Here is a 16,541-nt window from a genome sequence, read left to right as displayed (position 1 = left end):
GCTGCGCTGCGCTCCTCTCGCCAACAGTCCGGAGCGCTTGCACACTGCGGACTTTTGCCCTCCGACTCTGATAGGTGAAGATAAGACAACCGGCATTAAAGCAGCGCAAACATGTTTTCACCAAAGTTGCCTAAAAAGCCGTCCAAGTATGTCTCCAAGTCGTCGCGCTGCGCGGTGGATCAGATCTGCATGGTCGACTGTGGCTGTACGCCGGACTGCACCTGTGGCGTCCACTCGGCCGGCAGCAGGAGACACTGCGCGCCCGAGTTTCAGGTAGGCCTCCGGGGAGCATGCGGCCCAGCTGCAGCGGAGGTTCCACTTTACTTTAGACGTTGTGTTGGTACAGACCCACATGTGTCTGGGTTCAGTTTCATTTGGCACAGAACGGCACCAGTGGAGATCTTTAGGTGAGTTTCTGTTCAGAAGCTCAGAGCTGCAGTCATACAGAAGTGGAAAGTAGAAGCACAAATGTATACTTCTGCAATCAGAGGTAAATATGTATCGCACAGCTTTGGCTAGAAATTACTTTGAAAATTATGTTTGAAAAAATGTTCATTCATTTATAAAATATGAAGCATTTTGTAGATTTGTAGATTGTGAAACGTGTCAAGTATTAATCCAGTAAGCTGTGATAGTGTAGCACTCACTTGGACCACGTCCTGTATTCTGATGCATTCGTGCTTTTGATACTTAAAGTCTACTTTGCCAATATTTATTTCGGTTGTAAGAGCACATTTTGAGTGCAAGACATTTACTTGTAAAGTGTGTATATATTGCAGTATTGCTGGTTTTACTTCAATGAATAACTTCAGCACTGGTTGATTAATCGATGGACAGAACAAATGTCAATTTCTGGAACAAAGAGTACAATATTATTCTCTAAAATGTGACAGCAGCATAAAGTGGATGTACCTCAACATCTCACGTGAGTTCTTGAGTAAGTCTACTTCGTTACCACGACTGGCAAACATACAGTATATTTTATATGTATACTTGTATCTTCTCAAGTTGTTATTGTGAAATACTGTTCGCTGTTTGTGAGACACTGCTCACATTTAACAGCTTACAAGCCCTCACGTGTGTCGCATCATTTGAGCGTCTGACAAACGTTTCATTGTCAGGAGGTGAAGGAAGTTTGTGATTCCGCTCATGTGTCATCTGTAACATCCAGCTCATGTTGCCCCGCAGGTGGAATTATTGTCTGTGCTTTGGACAAAAGCCACATGAATCATGCAAGTCATTGCAGCTCAGACTGGTGTCGGACGACTCGATGAAAGTGTCCAGGGAAATCAAACGCACTCGATTGTTACATGAACACACTGACATTGTTCTGTTCATGAGAACACAAATGGTTTCTTTTCAAAACTCACTCAGTCCACTTTTACACCAAGTCAAACAAACAATCCTGAATTACACTGAACACACTGTTTCATTTTAGTCCAAATGATGGTTTTTCATTGTGTGAGAACTTTGTCGTAATCGAAGCAAAACGGTGGTGAATTATCTCAGCATTGTTTAAAGTGACTTTCTGAAAACTAACAATAAATATTAGTTTTCTAAATACATCCCAACGATCATTTTAGAAGAAGAAAGAAGAAGGACCAGAAGAAAAGTAAAGTAAAGAGAAGCTGTATTTTCCAATAACCTTATTAAGGACTTACTTTAATGAAGCCTTTCTATTATAATCGATAGAGAGTTATGCAATAACATTACAAGTTCCTGTGTTTCCTGTCTTCGTCCTCCACTGACCAAAGACGGCAGGACTTAAAAGATGGTTTGTGAAGCCAATTTGTAGCCAATCAATGATGCTGATCCCAGTGCAGATTGTTAGTGAGGGATTTGATTGGTGCTGCAGCTGTCCAGTCATTAACACCTGCAGGTAGTTTTCTTCCTCATTGATAACATGGAAGATCATATTTATATACAGTTGTTAAAAGGAGAAGTGAAGTGTGACGGCAGGTAGACATGATGCAGATAGGAAACCTATCAGTGTTATCACCTGTAAATAAAGTTAATGATACAAATCATGATTATTAATCATAATGATGATTATATCCCATTCCCATAATTGCTTTTTTAGTCAGATTTGATGCGACTTTATTGTAATTCAAGCAAACCAAATGCATCGAGCTGTATGAAGCACTCCTGTACAGAATGAAGAGTTGGACCAGGATGCAGTGTTTCTGTCTTGAGGACCTCCTGGGACACGTTTAGGCCGAGGCCTGTAGCTTCATGAGCTCCTGTTCCATGTCTGCAAGATAAAGCATAACCTACAGCGGGGTCACTGGGACACCGTTTACACTGTGACGCCATACGAGAGGGTGATGTTTCTGGGAACTGTTTGCCGTGATTCGCTGTCTGTGTGTGAGGTATTGAACTTTGAACAGATGAAAGCACTCGTGAGCCCAGAAGTCAACATGCCGCTGTTTGTCTTCGTCATTGTCAGGCAGATCTGTAGTCGCTGGTGGATCTCATGCGATAGAAGATGAAAGTGATTTGTCATTCTCATAAGGCGCTGGCCTCCTCGGGGATTGTGGGCCTGAGTCTCATCTGGGTGCAGCAGAAGTGTGCATGACTTTGCAGACATCCTCTACTTTACTTGAGGCTTTAGACGTGTGCAGAGGTTTGCAACCATCCTTTTCTGATTTAAAATCCCAACTCCCCCCATGTGGCCTTTGGTTACATCAAATCTACTTGTAATTAAGTACCAACTCACAGGTTTTTAATGTGTGTCACTGTGGGTTTTAAGTCTTAAGATGCATTCCAAATTAAAGTAAAGTAATACTTGACTTCTAAAATATCAAGAATTGACTTCTAAAGGGTCATTTACACATCTGATGAAGAAGCATTTATCGTGGAAAACGTAAGCAGCATGAAGGTAAAGTGGAGCGCTCCATGTTCTAGACTTGTGCTTCAGTTCTGTGAGGGGCCTGTTGCCTTAAGAAGAGTCACATCGGGAGATTACGTGAAGGGCCAGTCATGTGGATTTTAGCTCCACAGCAGCAATGCTGGACCCCATTTCAGCTGACAGCCTGTTGAGAGGGTGAAAGCATCAAGTGTTCCTTGTACCATTTAAATTGACCACCTAATCCTCTTCCAGTTAAACTCCTGCAGTACATTCTGCAGAAAGCAGGTCTGTGTTTTAACAAAGCGATGGCCTCGCTGTGTTTATTCACACGGACATTAAACTCTGCATGTTTTACCCACAAAGCTCAACTCTCGTATCACAGACTCACAGACTCACAATGCAAAATAAGAATTTTTTGAACTCTGCATGAAACTATTTTATGTTATTTGTTTATTTTTTCCTGATTTGATTATTTCCAGGAATGCATTTATTTGAATGTAAAAGTAAAAATACAAGCATAGATGTATCTGCTGACACGTATGATGCTGCATTCAGTCTTTTCAATCAGAGATGAGACCATATTCTTGTCCAAACACACAAAAGAGTTACAATAGTTGGTTTTTATGATTCTTGCAGACTATTTCCACTCAAATATGATATTCACACAAAATAAACCCCTCACATCTGCAAAATACACATTCATACAGTCCCTGAGCTTCTGGAAGTGAAGCGTACTGACTTTATTTCTCTCATCTTTCCAGGAGAATGGCCTTGACATCGAGAAACAAGGCCTTGACAACTTGGCCTACGAGTATGGGAGTCAGAGCGAGCTCTGCCTTCCACCCAAAACGGCCTCCGGAGCTTCTTTTAAACTCCTGGGACTCGGCCCCGAGCACCAGAACCAGGCCATCGAGAGCAGAATCTGCAGCCTGAATGGAGTTCTTGCCGTCAGCTTGTCTTTACCCAGCAGCTTGGCCAAAGTGGACTATGATGCCTCAGTTATCACAACCAAAGACATCGCCCTGGAGCTCCAGGGGCTGGGACTCAGCGTGGAGTCAGCGGCGCGGATCAGGGTGGATGGCATGCACTGCCAGTCCTGTGTGCTGTCCATTGAGGGACAGATTGGTCCTCTACCTGGGGTGTCACATATTCAGGTGTCCCTTCAGGACGCTGCAGCGCTGATTGTGTATCAACCTCATCTCGTGACCCAACAGGAGCTGAGAGACAGCATCGAGGAGATGGGTTTTGGTGCCTCTTTATCAGCCGACGATCCACCTGGATCTGATGTAAGCTACTGGCAGAGGGACGAATTGAACTCGACGGTCACCGTTTGGATTCTAGGGATGACTTGCAACTCTTGCGTGCGGTCCATAGAAGGGAGGATCTCTCAGATGACAGGAGTGCAGTCCATCGCGGTGTCACTGGAGGAGGAAAAGGGAACGGTGAACTTTGACCCCAGTCTGACGGAGCCGGAGCAGCTCAGGGCAGCTATGGAGGACATGGGCTTTGACGCCTCGCTTGAAGGTTGGCAGAGATGTTTAAGTTGTGGGTTAATCTCAATCAAACGGGAAATAACAGCATTGAACTGGTTTTGCAGCTCGATGCAGAAAGTACGTTGACATTCAAGCTGTGATCCCCCATGAATTATTGTGCATGGTATGTTAAGATGCATTCAGGAAAATGAGGTTATTTATATCCCCTGGTTATGAGCAGAAAGGCTTTGATTCAATTCTTTCCAGCACACCTCAACTCAGTTTCCTCTGCTTACCATGGAAACCAGACAAAGTATGCTTGAGTGCACATGGAGGGCTCTTAAACCGGCCGGTGCTTTCTTGTTGGATTTAATGATTTAACAGCTTGCCAAGACGTGGAATTAACTCAGACAGCAGATGAACAGCAGATTCTTTCATGTGTCGTAACTACAGCTTTGGAATAAATGTTAGGGAAAGGAAATACATTGTGATTTATTTATTCTAATTGAGGAAAAGAACACGCCTCCATATGCATAACATCGGAGTAAAAATGGTCACTTTGTTTGCATTTACATTCATCACAATAGTATTTGGATTGTATTTGGAAATACTCAAGAAAAGTTCATCATAACTGTACTTCAGTTCCTCTGTTAAATTGGGAGAAGCCGCAGTATTTATCCAGCAGTTTGTCATTCTATTTAAGGATACTGACACACGACTAATCTACCTTCAAGCATCCTTCTGCCTCTGACTTTGTTCCTCCTTCTACAGAACCTGCATCTGCAAAGACCATCCAGCCTCATGCAAACTCCAGGCCTGTTAGCGCTGGACTTTCTGACCTGTCTGACCTCTCTGACTTGCAACCCCCCAATAAAGCAGGAGTCAGCAATGGCACCGGATCACAGGCGACCTCTGGAAGCCAGATTAAAGCACAGAAATGCTTCATTTGCGTGACGGGAATGACCTGTGCCTCCTGTGTGGCCAACATTGAGAGGAACCTGCACAAACACAGAGGTAAAGCAAGCTCCGGTGGTGTTATAGAGTGTGTGTGTTTCAGTTCACACGTGGGATGTTCTGCTTTGACTTCCAGGAATCGTCACGGTGTTGGTGTCACTCATGGCTGGAAAGGCGGAGGTGAAGTATGATTCAGAAGTCCTGGACGTTGCTGCTGTAACTCGGCTCATAGAAGACTTAGGCTTTGGTGCCAAACTGATAGAGGACAATGCAGAAACAGACGGGAAGCTGGACCTCACTGTGAGTCCACTGAGAAGAATGAAATACATGTACTGGTTCCTCTGTGTTAAAGATACTGCCCGTTATTTAATCCCACCGTTCTTCCCTCGTAGATAACGGGCATGACATGTGCGTCATGTGTGCACAACATTGAGTGCAAGCTCACCTCCACCAAAGGGATCCTTGGGGCCTCCGTCGCCCTTGCAACCAAGAAAGCCCAGATCCACTTTGACCCAGAAGTGCTGGGAGCTCGAGATATAATCAAGATCATTCAGGTGATGATCACGTCCCTTGTTTTAACCTCCTCCCCTGTAAAGCGCTGCTTTTACAGAATAACCTGGTTTATATGTCTCCTTGTCTAGAGTCTTGGATTCGAGGCCAGTCTGGTGAAGGCGAGCTTCAGAAACAACCTCGATCACATCGAAGAAATTCGACAGCAAGTATCTGTTTTAAAATGTCCTCATTTTGAGACAAAACGTGTTTTTTTTAAATATCACCTTTACGGCTTTCATGAATTAAAAAAAAGTGGTTTTGTGCATTCTATAAAAACTGATTTCTTTTAAATATATATTCCGTCTGTTTATAGGCATTTTAATGAATGTAAAATCTTAATTAAACCTTGATTAAATAAGTGCAAATTACATCAGAAACGTGTCCTGCATGAGGCTGACTATATGAAGATTATTCAGAAATTGCAGTGACCCACATCAGAAACCTGGCAGTACAGATGTCATGAACAAAATGGTGCAAAATCACCTCTCATGCGACTCAAATCCACCTTTATTTTTCCAGGTGGAAGAACTCCTTTCTTTTCAGCCTTGTTTTCGGCCTGCCCGTCATGGGCCTCATGGTGTACATGATGGTGATGGACAGTCAGCACCAGGAACACGGAGGCTCCATGCCTGAGGAGCAGAACCTGCTGCCCGGCCTCTCCCTCCTCAACCTGGCCTTCTTCCTGCTCTGTACACCTGTGCAGGTAAGGGGCCGTGACTGGGGCTGGGGCTGCATTAATACTTTAATGCAGCTCTTAGACTTAGACACTTGATAGCTGCTGGCTCACCAATAATCTGCCAACGACTTTTATGAATGATATTACCAAGTATTCCTTCTTTGCTTGTCCTCCAGCAACCAGAAGATTTTGTCTTGAGTTTGTTCTTTTCATCCAAACGTTAAATCAGTTTTTCTTCCCTGCAGATCTTTGGAGGCCGATACTTCTACGTCCAGGCTTATCGCGCGTTAAAACACCGCACAGCCAACATGGACGTGCTCATCGTGTTGGCCACCTCTATTGCCTACATCTACTCCTGCGTGGTCCTCATTGTAGCCATGGCCGAGCGAGCCGGCCAGAGCCCCGTCACCTTTTTCGACACTCCGCCCATGCTGTTTGTGTTCATCGCGCTGGGCCGATGGCTGGAGCACATTGCAAAAGTAAAATAACATATTTTCCCTCAACGTTTCTTTACGTCATGATGATTTACCCTTGAAATGCGTGTTGATAAAACTGCTACATCATATTATCTAAAGGTGCAATGTCTTTTATTTAGAAACTTCAATATTGTTATGACATCTTGGAAAAACCCTGTTAGTTTGTGGACAAGATAGTTTTTTAGAGTCTATGTTTTACAAGTGGTATTATTGGACCACATTTCCCATAAGCCCTTGCTCTGCCATCTGACATTTAGAGTAAGACCTCAGAGGCGTTGGCCAAATTAATGTCACTTCAAGCCACTGATGCCACTGTGGTCACTTTGGGACGAGACCACTCCATCATCAGGTGAGACACACCGCATACCGAAAGCATTTAAAGTGTGTCACTTTGAGAAGTGAATCTGCTCGATCTGAGGTCTGTAACCGTCAGTGCGTTGATGCTTCAGTGAGGAGCAGGTGGTGGTGGAGCTGGTCCAGCGGGGCGACATCGTAAAAGTCGCTCCAGGAGGAAAGTTCCCTGTCGACGGGAGAGTGATTGAGGGAAACTCCATGGCAGATGAGTCCTTGATCACAGGTAGGAGGATGGGACTGCTGACTGGTGAATTTACAGCCTGTTGACAGATAATGCTGGAGGACGTATGAGTCTCTTGGAGAAATGTTCACAACTTTATTATTGTAAAATCAATTTACTTTATTTTTCCAAGTAGAAGTTTTGCAGCAATGCTTCTTCTTTCGGTGTGATGTAAAAGCAGTTATTGCATTTAAAATACTTAAAAATAGACGATTGTTAGTGGATGCATTAGCTGGCACCAAGTCATTAACGACATGAAATCTGATTTAACAGCCTTGAAAAATATGTCGTAATAAAAGATCCAAAGGGAACATTAGTTTGTCCTATTTCAGAAGAAGAACTCTTTGATTAAAACATTTACATCTTTTGCCTCTCTTCTTCTATGGTGGTAAGGGGAGCCGATGCCTGTCAGTAAGAAGGTGGGCAGCTTGGTGATTGCCGGCTCCATCAACGCTCACGGGGCTCTTCTGGTGGAGGCCACTCACGTCGGTGCCGACACAACTCTGTCTCAAATCGTTAAATTGGTGGAAGAGGCCCAAACCTCGAAGGTAAGACGCAGTTTGAACTTCATCTTCAGATTTTTGCTATTTCCAAAACAAAACAAGAAAAATCCATTCACCTATGATGAGGAAATGCTGTTACGCAAGGTGAAATGCTCTCACAACATGTTTTCCCATAGAAATGTTTCCTCTGTACTCTGTTTTCAGGCCCCCATCCAGCAGTTTGCAGACAGGCTCAGCGGCTACTTCGTGCCCTTCATAGTTATCGTTTCTCTGCTGACACTGATCGCCTGGCTGGCAATCGGGTTTGTCAACTTTGAGATTGTGAAGGAGAACTTCCCGGTAGGTGCGCACATATTGTGTTTTCACATGCAAACAAAAGCTTGTTTCATGAAAACTATTGGCATCACTCCAATAACACATTCGTTTCCTCACAGGGTTACAACAAGAACATCTCCAAGGCGGAAGTTATCGTCCGCTTTGCCTTCCAGGCCTCCATCACCGTTCTGTCCATCGCCTGCCCCTGCGCTCTGGGGCTGGCGACCCCGACAGCTGTCATGGTGGGCACTGGGATCGGAGCGCAGAACGGGATCCTCATTAAAGGAGGCGAGCCGCTGGAGATGGCCCACAAGGCAATGCGCTTTACATCCTGCTTCTGCTGACTGCTGCACACTTTTGTTATTAGTATTGTGATACTTCCATTTTATCAGATTGTATTTTGTGTATTTTAAATGCAAAGTTAATTTCTTACGCACTATATTTACACGTGACTCATAGCAAGCTGCTCTTTTCCAAACAAGACTTAATCTCAAATATCTGTAACCTTTTATTAGAAACTATGAACGATAGATTGCAGGTATTTTGTGACTCAACACTCCCTAAGATGGTTATTTGTCCCAGCAACAGGTTGCAGGTCTTCACAGGGATTTTCCTGATCTCTCAGTCTGCCCAGAATGAGAACCTGTTTGCCAAAGTTTAAATCTGACAGCGAGAGCGACACAGTCTGTCGAAACATCCAAACAAACTTTTTATCATTCTGGGGATCAGTGAGCTGACTAAACCACTATGAAGATGCAAATTGCTGATTGATAACTGCTAAACGTTATATGACTGAATCGTGGAGTATAGAGTTGGATTCATGACTGTCTCTTTGTGTTTCTGCTCCCTCAGATCAATGTGGTGATGTTTGACAAAACCGGCACGATTACAAACGGCGTGCCTCGGGTGACTCGTGTGCTGGTGTTGTGGGAAATGGCCCGCATGCCCCTGAGGAAGATCCTGGCGGTGGTCGGCACAGCGGAGGCCAGCAGCGAGCACCCGCTGGGCATGGCCGTCGCCAAACACTGCAAAGAGGTGACAGAGATGCTGTGTGTCAGTATTGTGTTTACTACAGCTTTAATAACGGTTCTAACGGTTGATCATCTGTCTGTGTGCTCGTAACAGGAGCTGGCCAGTGACTTACTGGGCTACTGTCAGGACTTCCAGTCCGTGCCCGGTTGTGGGATCAGCTGCCGGGTTTCTAACGTGGAACATCTGCTGCAGCAGCCGAATGAAGAGCGCTTCCTGCTGCCGGGAGCCACCGCCGACGAAAGCAGCCTGCTGTCTGCTGCCGTGACCACGTCTGCAGGTCGGATGGCTTTCAGTGTCTGCGGTTGCACTCACAATCATGATGTTTGAAGAACAGCTTCACTTTTTGTGCAAGCTCAAATTTGTGCCGTTTGCAAAAAACAAATTGGTGCTATCATATTCAATTCATGTTCAATTTCCATACCGGTCAGTTCTTAGCATTTGCAGTTCCCATTTAGAAAGGATTTGTGCCGAAATAATCTCCTTTAAACACAAGTTTCAAAAGCTCCAAATTAACAAATTGAGTACATCTTAAGTGCTTTGTGGTTTTAGCCTTCATTTTCATACAAATTTTGAAAATGTACACACCTATAATTATTAATTTGAGGTTGTGGTTGCAGGGCTCTGAAATACTTTCATGTGAAAATGAATGATATTTGAAGAGACTCTTATTCAGTATTCATGTATTTAACAGGGTTACCTTAGATTGGGGGGGTTAAGCATTTACAAGTCGTTAGATTTAACAAATAGCATGAAAGTCATTCCTGAATTTCCATCTTAATTAAAATGTTTTAGCCCAAACCTCTTAAACCTTGCTAATAATCTGTTAAAATACCGTAATATATTACAATCTATTAATTATCCACCTAAAGGTGCATTATAATACCTTAATGTAGTCACCAATATCACTCGATGTTAAACCTATAAATGCTGCTGATAAATGAGTGATTCTTTGGTTTTATACATCTCTAATGTAACTGAAATACAGACTGGTTGAACTTTAAAGGAACAAATTCTGCTAAATGAGCTATTTTACATAAAACACTGTACGTCTTCTTTGCTTCAATGTTCACCTGTTAACTCACAGACATGTCGTGTCTTTGCTTCCAGGTGAGCCGCTGTCTTACTGCGTCCTGATTGGGAACAGAGAGTGGATGAGGAGGAACGGCCACCACATCGGCGCAGACGTTGATGCCGCCATGTCCAGCCACGAAACCAAAGGACAGACCGCTATCCTGGTGGCTGTAGATGGTGAGGATACAAATCAAAAAACAACACTGACATTCACCTCATGATGTGTTGCGTGTGTTCTCCGTAGGTGTGCTGTGTGCCATGTTAGCCATCGCAGACACGGTGAAGGCAGAGTCAGCGTTAGCGGTGCACACGCTCAACAGCATGGGCATCGAGGTGGTGATGATAACAGGCGATAACAGGCGCACTGCGAAAGCCATCGCTGCACAGGTAAAAGACCTTTATAAAGGAGTCTAAAAAAGGAGTGTAAAATATGAAATCAAATGTTTTCTTTGATCACAGGTGGGGATCAGAAAGGTGTATGCGGAGGTGCTGCCTTCACATAAGGTGGCAAAAGTGCAGGAGCTGCAGGAACAAGGCCAGCGAGTGGCCATGGTGGGGGATGGCGTCAACGACTCGCCCGCCCTCGCTCGGGCCGACGTCGGCATCGCCATCGGCACAGGCACCGACGTGGCCATCGAGGCGGCCGACATCGTCCTGATTCGAGTGAGTGACACGTCGTGATTGACGGTGCAGACATACAGTCCTTAAACTGAAGGTTTTCACACTCTGCAGAATAACCTGCTGGACGTGGTGGCCAGCATTGAGCTGTCCAAGAAGACGGTGCGGAGGATAAGGACCAACTTTGTCTTCGCCCTCATCTACAACCTCGTAGGAATACCCATCGCTGCAGGTGAGAACGGATGATCAGCAGCCAAAATATGACTCAGCATCCTCACGATCTGACAAGAAAGAATCAAAAAGCAGAAAAAGATATTAATATGGCAAGGACATAAAACTGAAAAGGTGGTAACACTGAGCTGTTAGCCAGAAAATACTGAAATACAGAAAATCCCTGTGGACAAAAGTGGTCGTGTTTCCGAGCACCAGAGTCCTGTACTGCAGCAGGGTCAGACGGTCTGCCCCGCTCAGTCCTGCTTCTGGTTCTCCTGTGCCTCCCTGGAGTCTGAGCTGGTATACGTTTCTGGTGAACCTGCATATCTTCTGTCTGATGGTCTCGTTTACTTATGTAGGCCCGATAGAGCCATTCGTATTTCATAACCAGTTTAAAGTTCCTTGTAGTAAAATGATTTCACAGGAACAATTGGTTAATACTGGCATCTTGTGGTATTAAAGGAAACATCTGTTTCCAAACAACATGACTTGCAGCTTCCTGGTGAGCTTTAACTGAGTGCTTGTCCTGCTAGGTGTGTTCATGCCTGTTGGCCTGGTGCTCCAACCCTGGATGGGCTCCGGTGCGATGGCTGCCTCGTCCGTCTCAGTGGTTCTGTCGTCTTTACTGCTAAAAATGTGAGTTCATGTGAACGTATAAGTTTGCAGAAGAAGAATAGATAGTTTGCTATTTGTTCATATAAGTTATTATCTGTAATTAGTTGTAGAAGTTTTGCCTGTTACCCATATTTTGCAGTATGCATTTATTGTATACTATGTATTATAATTGTCTACAACAATCTATATATGCATTCCAGCTACATTCCTTCCCTGTTTTATCTTATTTTCTGCTGCAGTGAACTCTCTTCATCATATTTCATCTCTCCTGAGTTCAGAGGTGAAGATAATAACCATCTGTTCCCTCCAGGTACAAGAAAACCTCGGTGGAGATGTATGAGGCGCGAGCGCTGGGCCACATGAGGAGCCTTCGGGCGTCGCAGATCAGCACACATGTGGGTCTGGACGACGAAGCTCGGGAGCAGCTGAGGCAAAGAGGCCCCGTCCCACCCGTCCAGGGACCGTCCATCAACTCTGCCCAGGAGCGGGACCGCTACTCCCCCCTGGATTACCAGACTGCAGAGGACCTCAATGTGTTGTAAAGGGAAGAAGGACTGAGCTGTCACACATGGTTATGTATTTATGTAAATAGAGAAGGCTAATTGTGCACAGAAACTCACCTTTAGCGCATGAACCTAAACCACTGTTATTGTTGGCTCTGAGGACACCGGTTTATAACAAGAAGCAAGCTGCTAACACTTAAATTGAGGCTTTTGCTAAAGCATTGTGTCATTTTCTGCATTTTTTTTGGTCTCGCATAAATCAAACTTGCAATGGGAAATGGGTTTGCGTGTGTGAACAAATGCACTTTTACGATATACCTAAGTTTTGACATATGAAAGCAGGAAACGCAAAGTATTATGAACAGTAATGAATTGAATGTCCAGTCTTAATGTTATTAATAATACCCGTGTGTTTCCTGCTCAGCCACGCCAAATTGTCCATTCATAATTTGTCTGTAACACTGACTGTAGACATTAGAGACTGATGTTCACACACACGTCACATTCAGGAAAGTGTCAGGATAATTTCACTCAAATGTGTTTATGTGCAATCCAAGCTACACAAACTGCTATTTCAGTTCACATTCGATGCATCTTTTTTTGTCATTTTGTTGGTGTTTCCATAGACGTTTTGAAAACTTCAGTTTCAGTTGGAGGGGAATCCAGGGCCTTTGACCTCTTCTAGGGTCACTCACCCGGAGCCTCGTTAAGCTCGTTAGCCCTCCTGGTGGTCAGAGTCACATGAGTCCAGGTGTGAACGGGTGCCTGGGTAGCGACGTGAGTGCAGCTTATTACACGGTCGATAAAGGCCGGGGTGTTCGAGCCTTGCAAGATGTGACAATCGTTCAAATGGGGATAATGGCGCTGAGTCCTCGGAGGCTTTCACGGTGTTGCACTCCTTTGTGCGTACAAAAGGTGAAGAATCTAAAAAGAGTGTTTGAGCCAGAAGTTGAAATCGTTCCTTCCGTCACACCTCGGAGGAGAGCACTGGAGTGGACGTGATTGTCGGTTTCAGACTAAGACAGATCTGAGAGATCTGAAAGCCCTTAGTTTGAACCTGTAGCACTTTGTTGTACTTTGTCTCTGCATTGTATAGGTCTGTGCATTCCTTCTATTTCTACAAGGTCTTTATTGTTGTTTCGTTCTGTGTTGCTAGGTTTGAAAAAACACAGGGATGCAGAGTCGCAGATTAAATGTTTGTTATTTCTTCTGTTGTCGTCGTGGTGTTTCGACAAAACTTTTGAGAAGTTCTAAAGCTTTTCTGTTTGTGTTTCACGGGGCGATGTGGGGTTGTGGATGGTCCAGTCTTAATGTTATTAATATTAATTCCCCAGCCACAGTTATAATGGGCTGCTGAGGGCACTGACTGGTTCGAGTCCCCCTGAAGCTGTATCTTCTTTGTGATGAATATTAATGGAGCCTGAAAACTGAAACAGTAAATTTAAGAGGACACAAATTATTTGACATAAACAATACTGGTTGTGTGTAAGTTTAAAGGTTTGCTAGAAATTGTGTATTTCACATAAACAGCTGGTTATTCATAGTTTTAATATTCGGACGGCACAAATATTTTTTAGTAAATATGAGCTCAACAAAATTGAATGTATTTGTTCTTTTTGCAAATTGTATGTCTTTATACAACCTTAAATAAAAGCAGTTAATTTAATAATTTTAGTTCAGGTTTCAAAAGACAAATGACATGACAAAGTGCAGAATTCACCTTTCCTTGTAACCTGGCTCTGCCTCATCTCTCTCAAACAAACACACTTCAAATGCGTTCATATCTTTTGAGAATTCATCCTGAACTGAGCGACCCTCTCTCAGCATGTTCATCCACCACCCCCCTGTGCAGCACCATGATAGCGAACGATTCGCTCCTCAATAAACCCAAACACTGCATCTTCCTTCCATCTTCATTAGAAAGTGTGTGTGTGTGTGTGTGTGTGTGACAATATTCTCAAATGTTTGAGCCATAAGAGTCTCAGCTTTCCAGTCATATTCAATTCATGCAACTCCAAGACTGTTTAGGTGCCCCAATATGCAGAAATATACAAATACACTTTCCGTTTGAAGCACCTGATCCAATCAAGGGAGACCCATTTGGCCGAATTGCATCAGGTGTGAGAGAGCAGAGCTCCACATGGAAACACTCAGGCTGCTTACCTTGATGAACTTCTTAAAGGGAGTCACCTTACGCAGGAAGTGATAAGAGTACTGACACAAATCATCTGTGTACCTGTTGTCTTTGATGCTTTCATTTACAGTATGTTGGTGAAAACTGACTGAAGCTTAAAAGCTGCTGTTGATGGTGAGTTTGTTTCCATTTTTTCTTCAAACGAATATAAAATGAAAACGCATTGCTTTCAATAGTAAGTTTAGTTTTACGTGACATGTTTTCATTTGTTTAAGTACTCCTCTACCCGTTTATTGTCCCACTTAAGAAATAATGTTTCAGACAAAGTGACATCTGTCCAGTCAGAACACATGTTCTAGTGTTGAAGAGACTTTTCACTCAGTGGACGGATGCACTGATTGTTGGTTATTTGCAGTTTCACATCGTGCTCACAGCTCTTGGTGGAGTTGGTGTATTTTGTACTTCGTGAGGCAGATTGAGTTGTATTATGCAAGAGATCAGTAGATAATAATGTTTCCACCAGGCTGGAGCTTTCAACCATGAAGTCAGACGTATTGTCCATTCGGCCACTTTGTCTCACAAAACTAACAGATTTTTAAAAATCCAGAAGTGGAGAGAGCTGCGTACACTAGACACTGAATAATGACTGAACCTTGAAAAGAGCCCTGATCCTGCCTGCTTCAGACTGTACAACTTCACATTCATTTGCCTCTTGATGCTTTCTGTTTTACTGAAGGCCATTGTTTATGTGTGGAGCTATTCAGTAACTATCAATCTCCCCAGGGGTATTTTTGCTCGACATAGCCCATGTTAGCTCATGGTTCATCGGGTCCTAATGTGTGCACAGGCATCGTGTAGAAATGATCTGAAGTCATTCATGTTCTGTAAGAGGCAACAAAGAGAAACCAGAGAAAAACAAGTCACAGAAAGAAAAAAAATGAAAGTTTATTTGTTTTTATACTTACAACACTTTGAAATGAAAACCTATGTAATTACTCACAACTAATATAGATCTGCACATCGCAAATAAATCAATCGAAAATAGTTACCAAGTTCGATCACTTTTTTCCCCAAACTGCAATAACAAAAGCTGAAAAAAACATGTCTAGTCATTCTTTTTTTCCTGCTGTTGCCACATGGAAAGTGGATTTAAAAAGTGTTTTAAATAAGCTACACAGTTCTCCTGTATCTATACTAATAATAACTGAATAAATAATTGCACCCTATTATTGCATTAGTTGCAGTTTGTTTCAAAGTTGTAGTACTCAGGCATATACGCAAATGTAAATACAGTTTTCAAACACTGAATAACACATGAATATCGATGTTATTGAAATCACACTGCCATAGCAACCAAATTCATAGCACACAAGATATTTGTCAAATGCACCTGCCAACTGTGCTAATTAGCATTAGTAATCCTTGTTTTTCAATGTGTACCAATTTAAGTAAAACATTTCAATGGTACACATGCACTGATAACAGTTGTGTAAAAGCCATAATACCCTTGAGGATGTTCTTTACGGTCACAGTACTGTTGGGAAAGAATGCCCTCTTAGGTATTGGCTAACTGTTCTCAAAAGCAAGTTTGCCCAAAAACATAATTTAATTGTATTCATTTGACAAACATTCCCATTGAAGTACAAGCTATGACAACTCAAAATAAAAAGAAACACAAATTCATAATTTCAATGCTAGCACTACTACTTGAGTTCACATCAAAATGTAAGAATTATTGCAGAATAATCAGACTATGAATGGTTCAGTATAGCAATACATCGTTTGTTTATTTACATAATCACATTTATGTCATCGAAGCGCTTAAGACCCAAAGTTACAGGAAAGATTGACCTGTTGGCAAATATGTTGATTCAATTTCTTGCAGAGCGTTAAATGACATGATTGATACCAATCTCATCGCTGTACTCTTAATATGAAGCTACTGTTAGCAGCTGGGTAATTTAGCTTAGCATAAAGACTTGAAA

At 43.1% G+C, this 16,541-nt stretch overlaps 1 protein-coding gene across 1 annotated transcript; it reads left to right on the top strand.

The window, feature by feature from the left end:
* Positions 1-111: 111 nt before the first annotated feature.
* On the top strand, positions 112-12,461 carry atp7b (ATPase copper transporting beta; the record flags this gene model as incomplete). Its single annotated transcript, XM_079296849.1, has 21 exons — positions 112-273; positions 3,610-4,372; positions 5,092-5,334; positions 5,411-5,574; positions 5,667-5,828; positions 5,916-5,989; positions 6,346-6,529; positions 6,748-6,981; positions 7,236-7,327; positions 7,428-7,555; positions 7,946-8,100; positions 8,260-8,394; positions 8,490-8,684; positions 9,223-9,405; positions 9,496-9,679; positions 10,510-10,650; positions 10,718-10,860; positions 10,933-11,136; positions 11,206-11,323; positions 11,838-11,940; positions 12,230-12,461. The coding sequence occupies 21 exons, from the start codon at positions 112-114 to the stop codon at positions 12,459-12,461; spliced, it is 3,999 nt and encodes a 1,332-aa protein (XP_079152975.1).
* Between the last annotated feature and the right edge of the window lie 4,080 nt (positions 12,462-16,541).

Source organism: Melanostigma gelatinosum (assembly GCF_949748355.1).
Source record: "Melanostigma gelatinosum genome assembly, chromosome: 24".
NCBI classification, from domain to species: Eukaryota; Metazoa; Chordata; class Actinopteri; order Perciformes; family Zoarcidae; genus Melanostigma; species Melanostigma gelatinosum.
The sequence above is the reverse complement of the archived record's forward strand: the minus strand, read 5'-3'. Positions and strand labels throughout refer to the sequence as shown.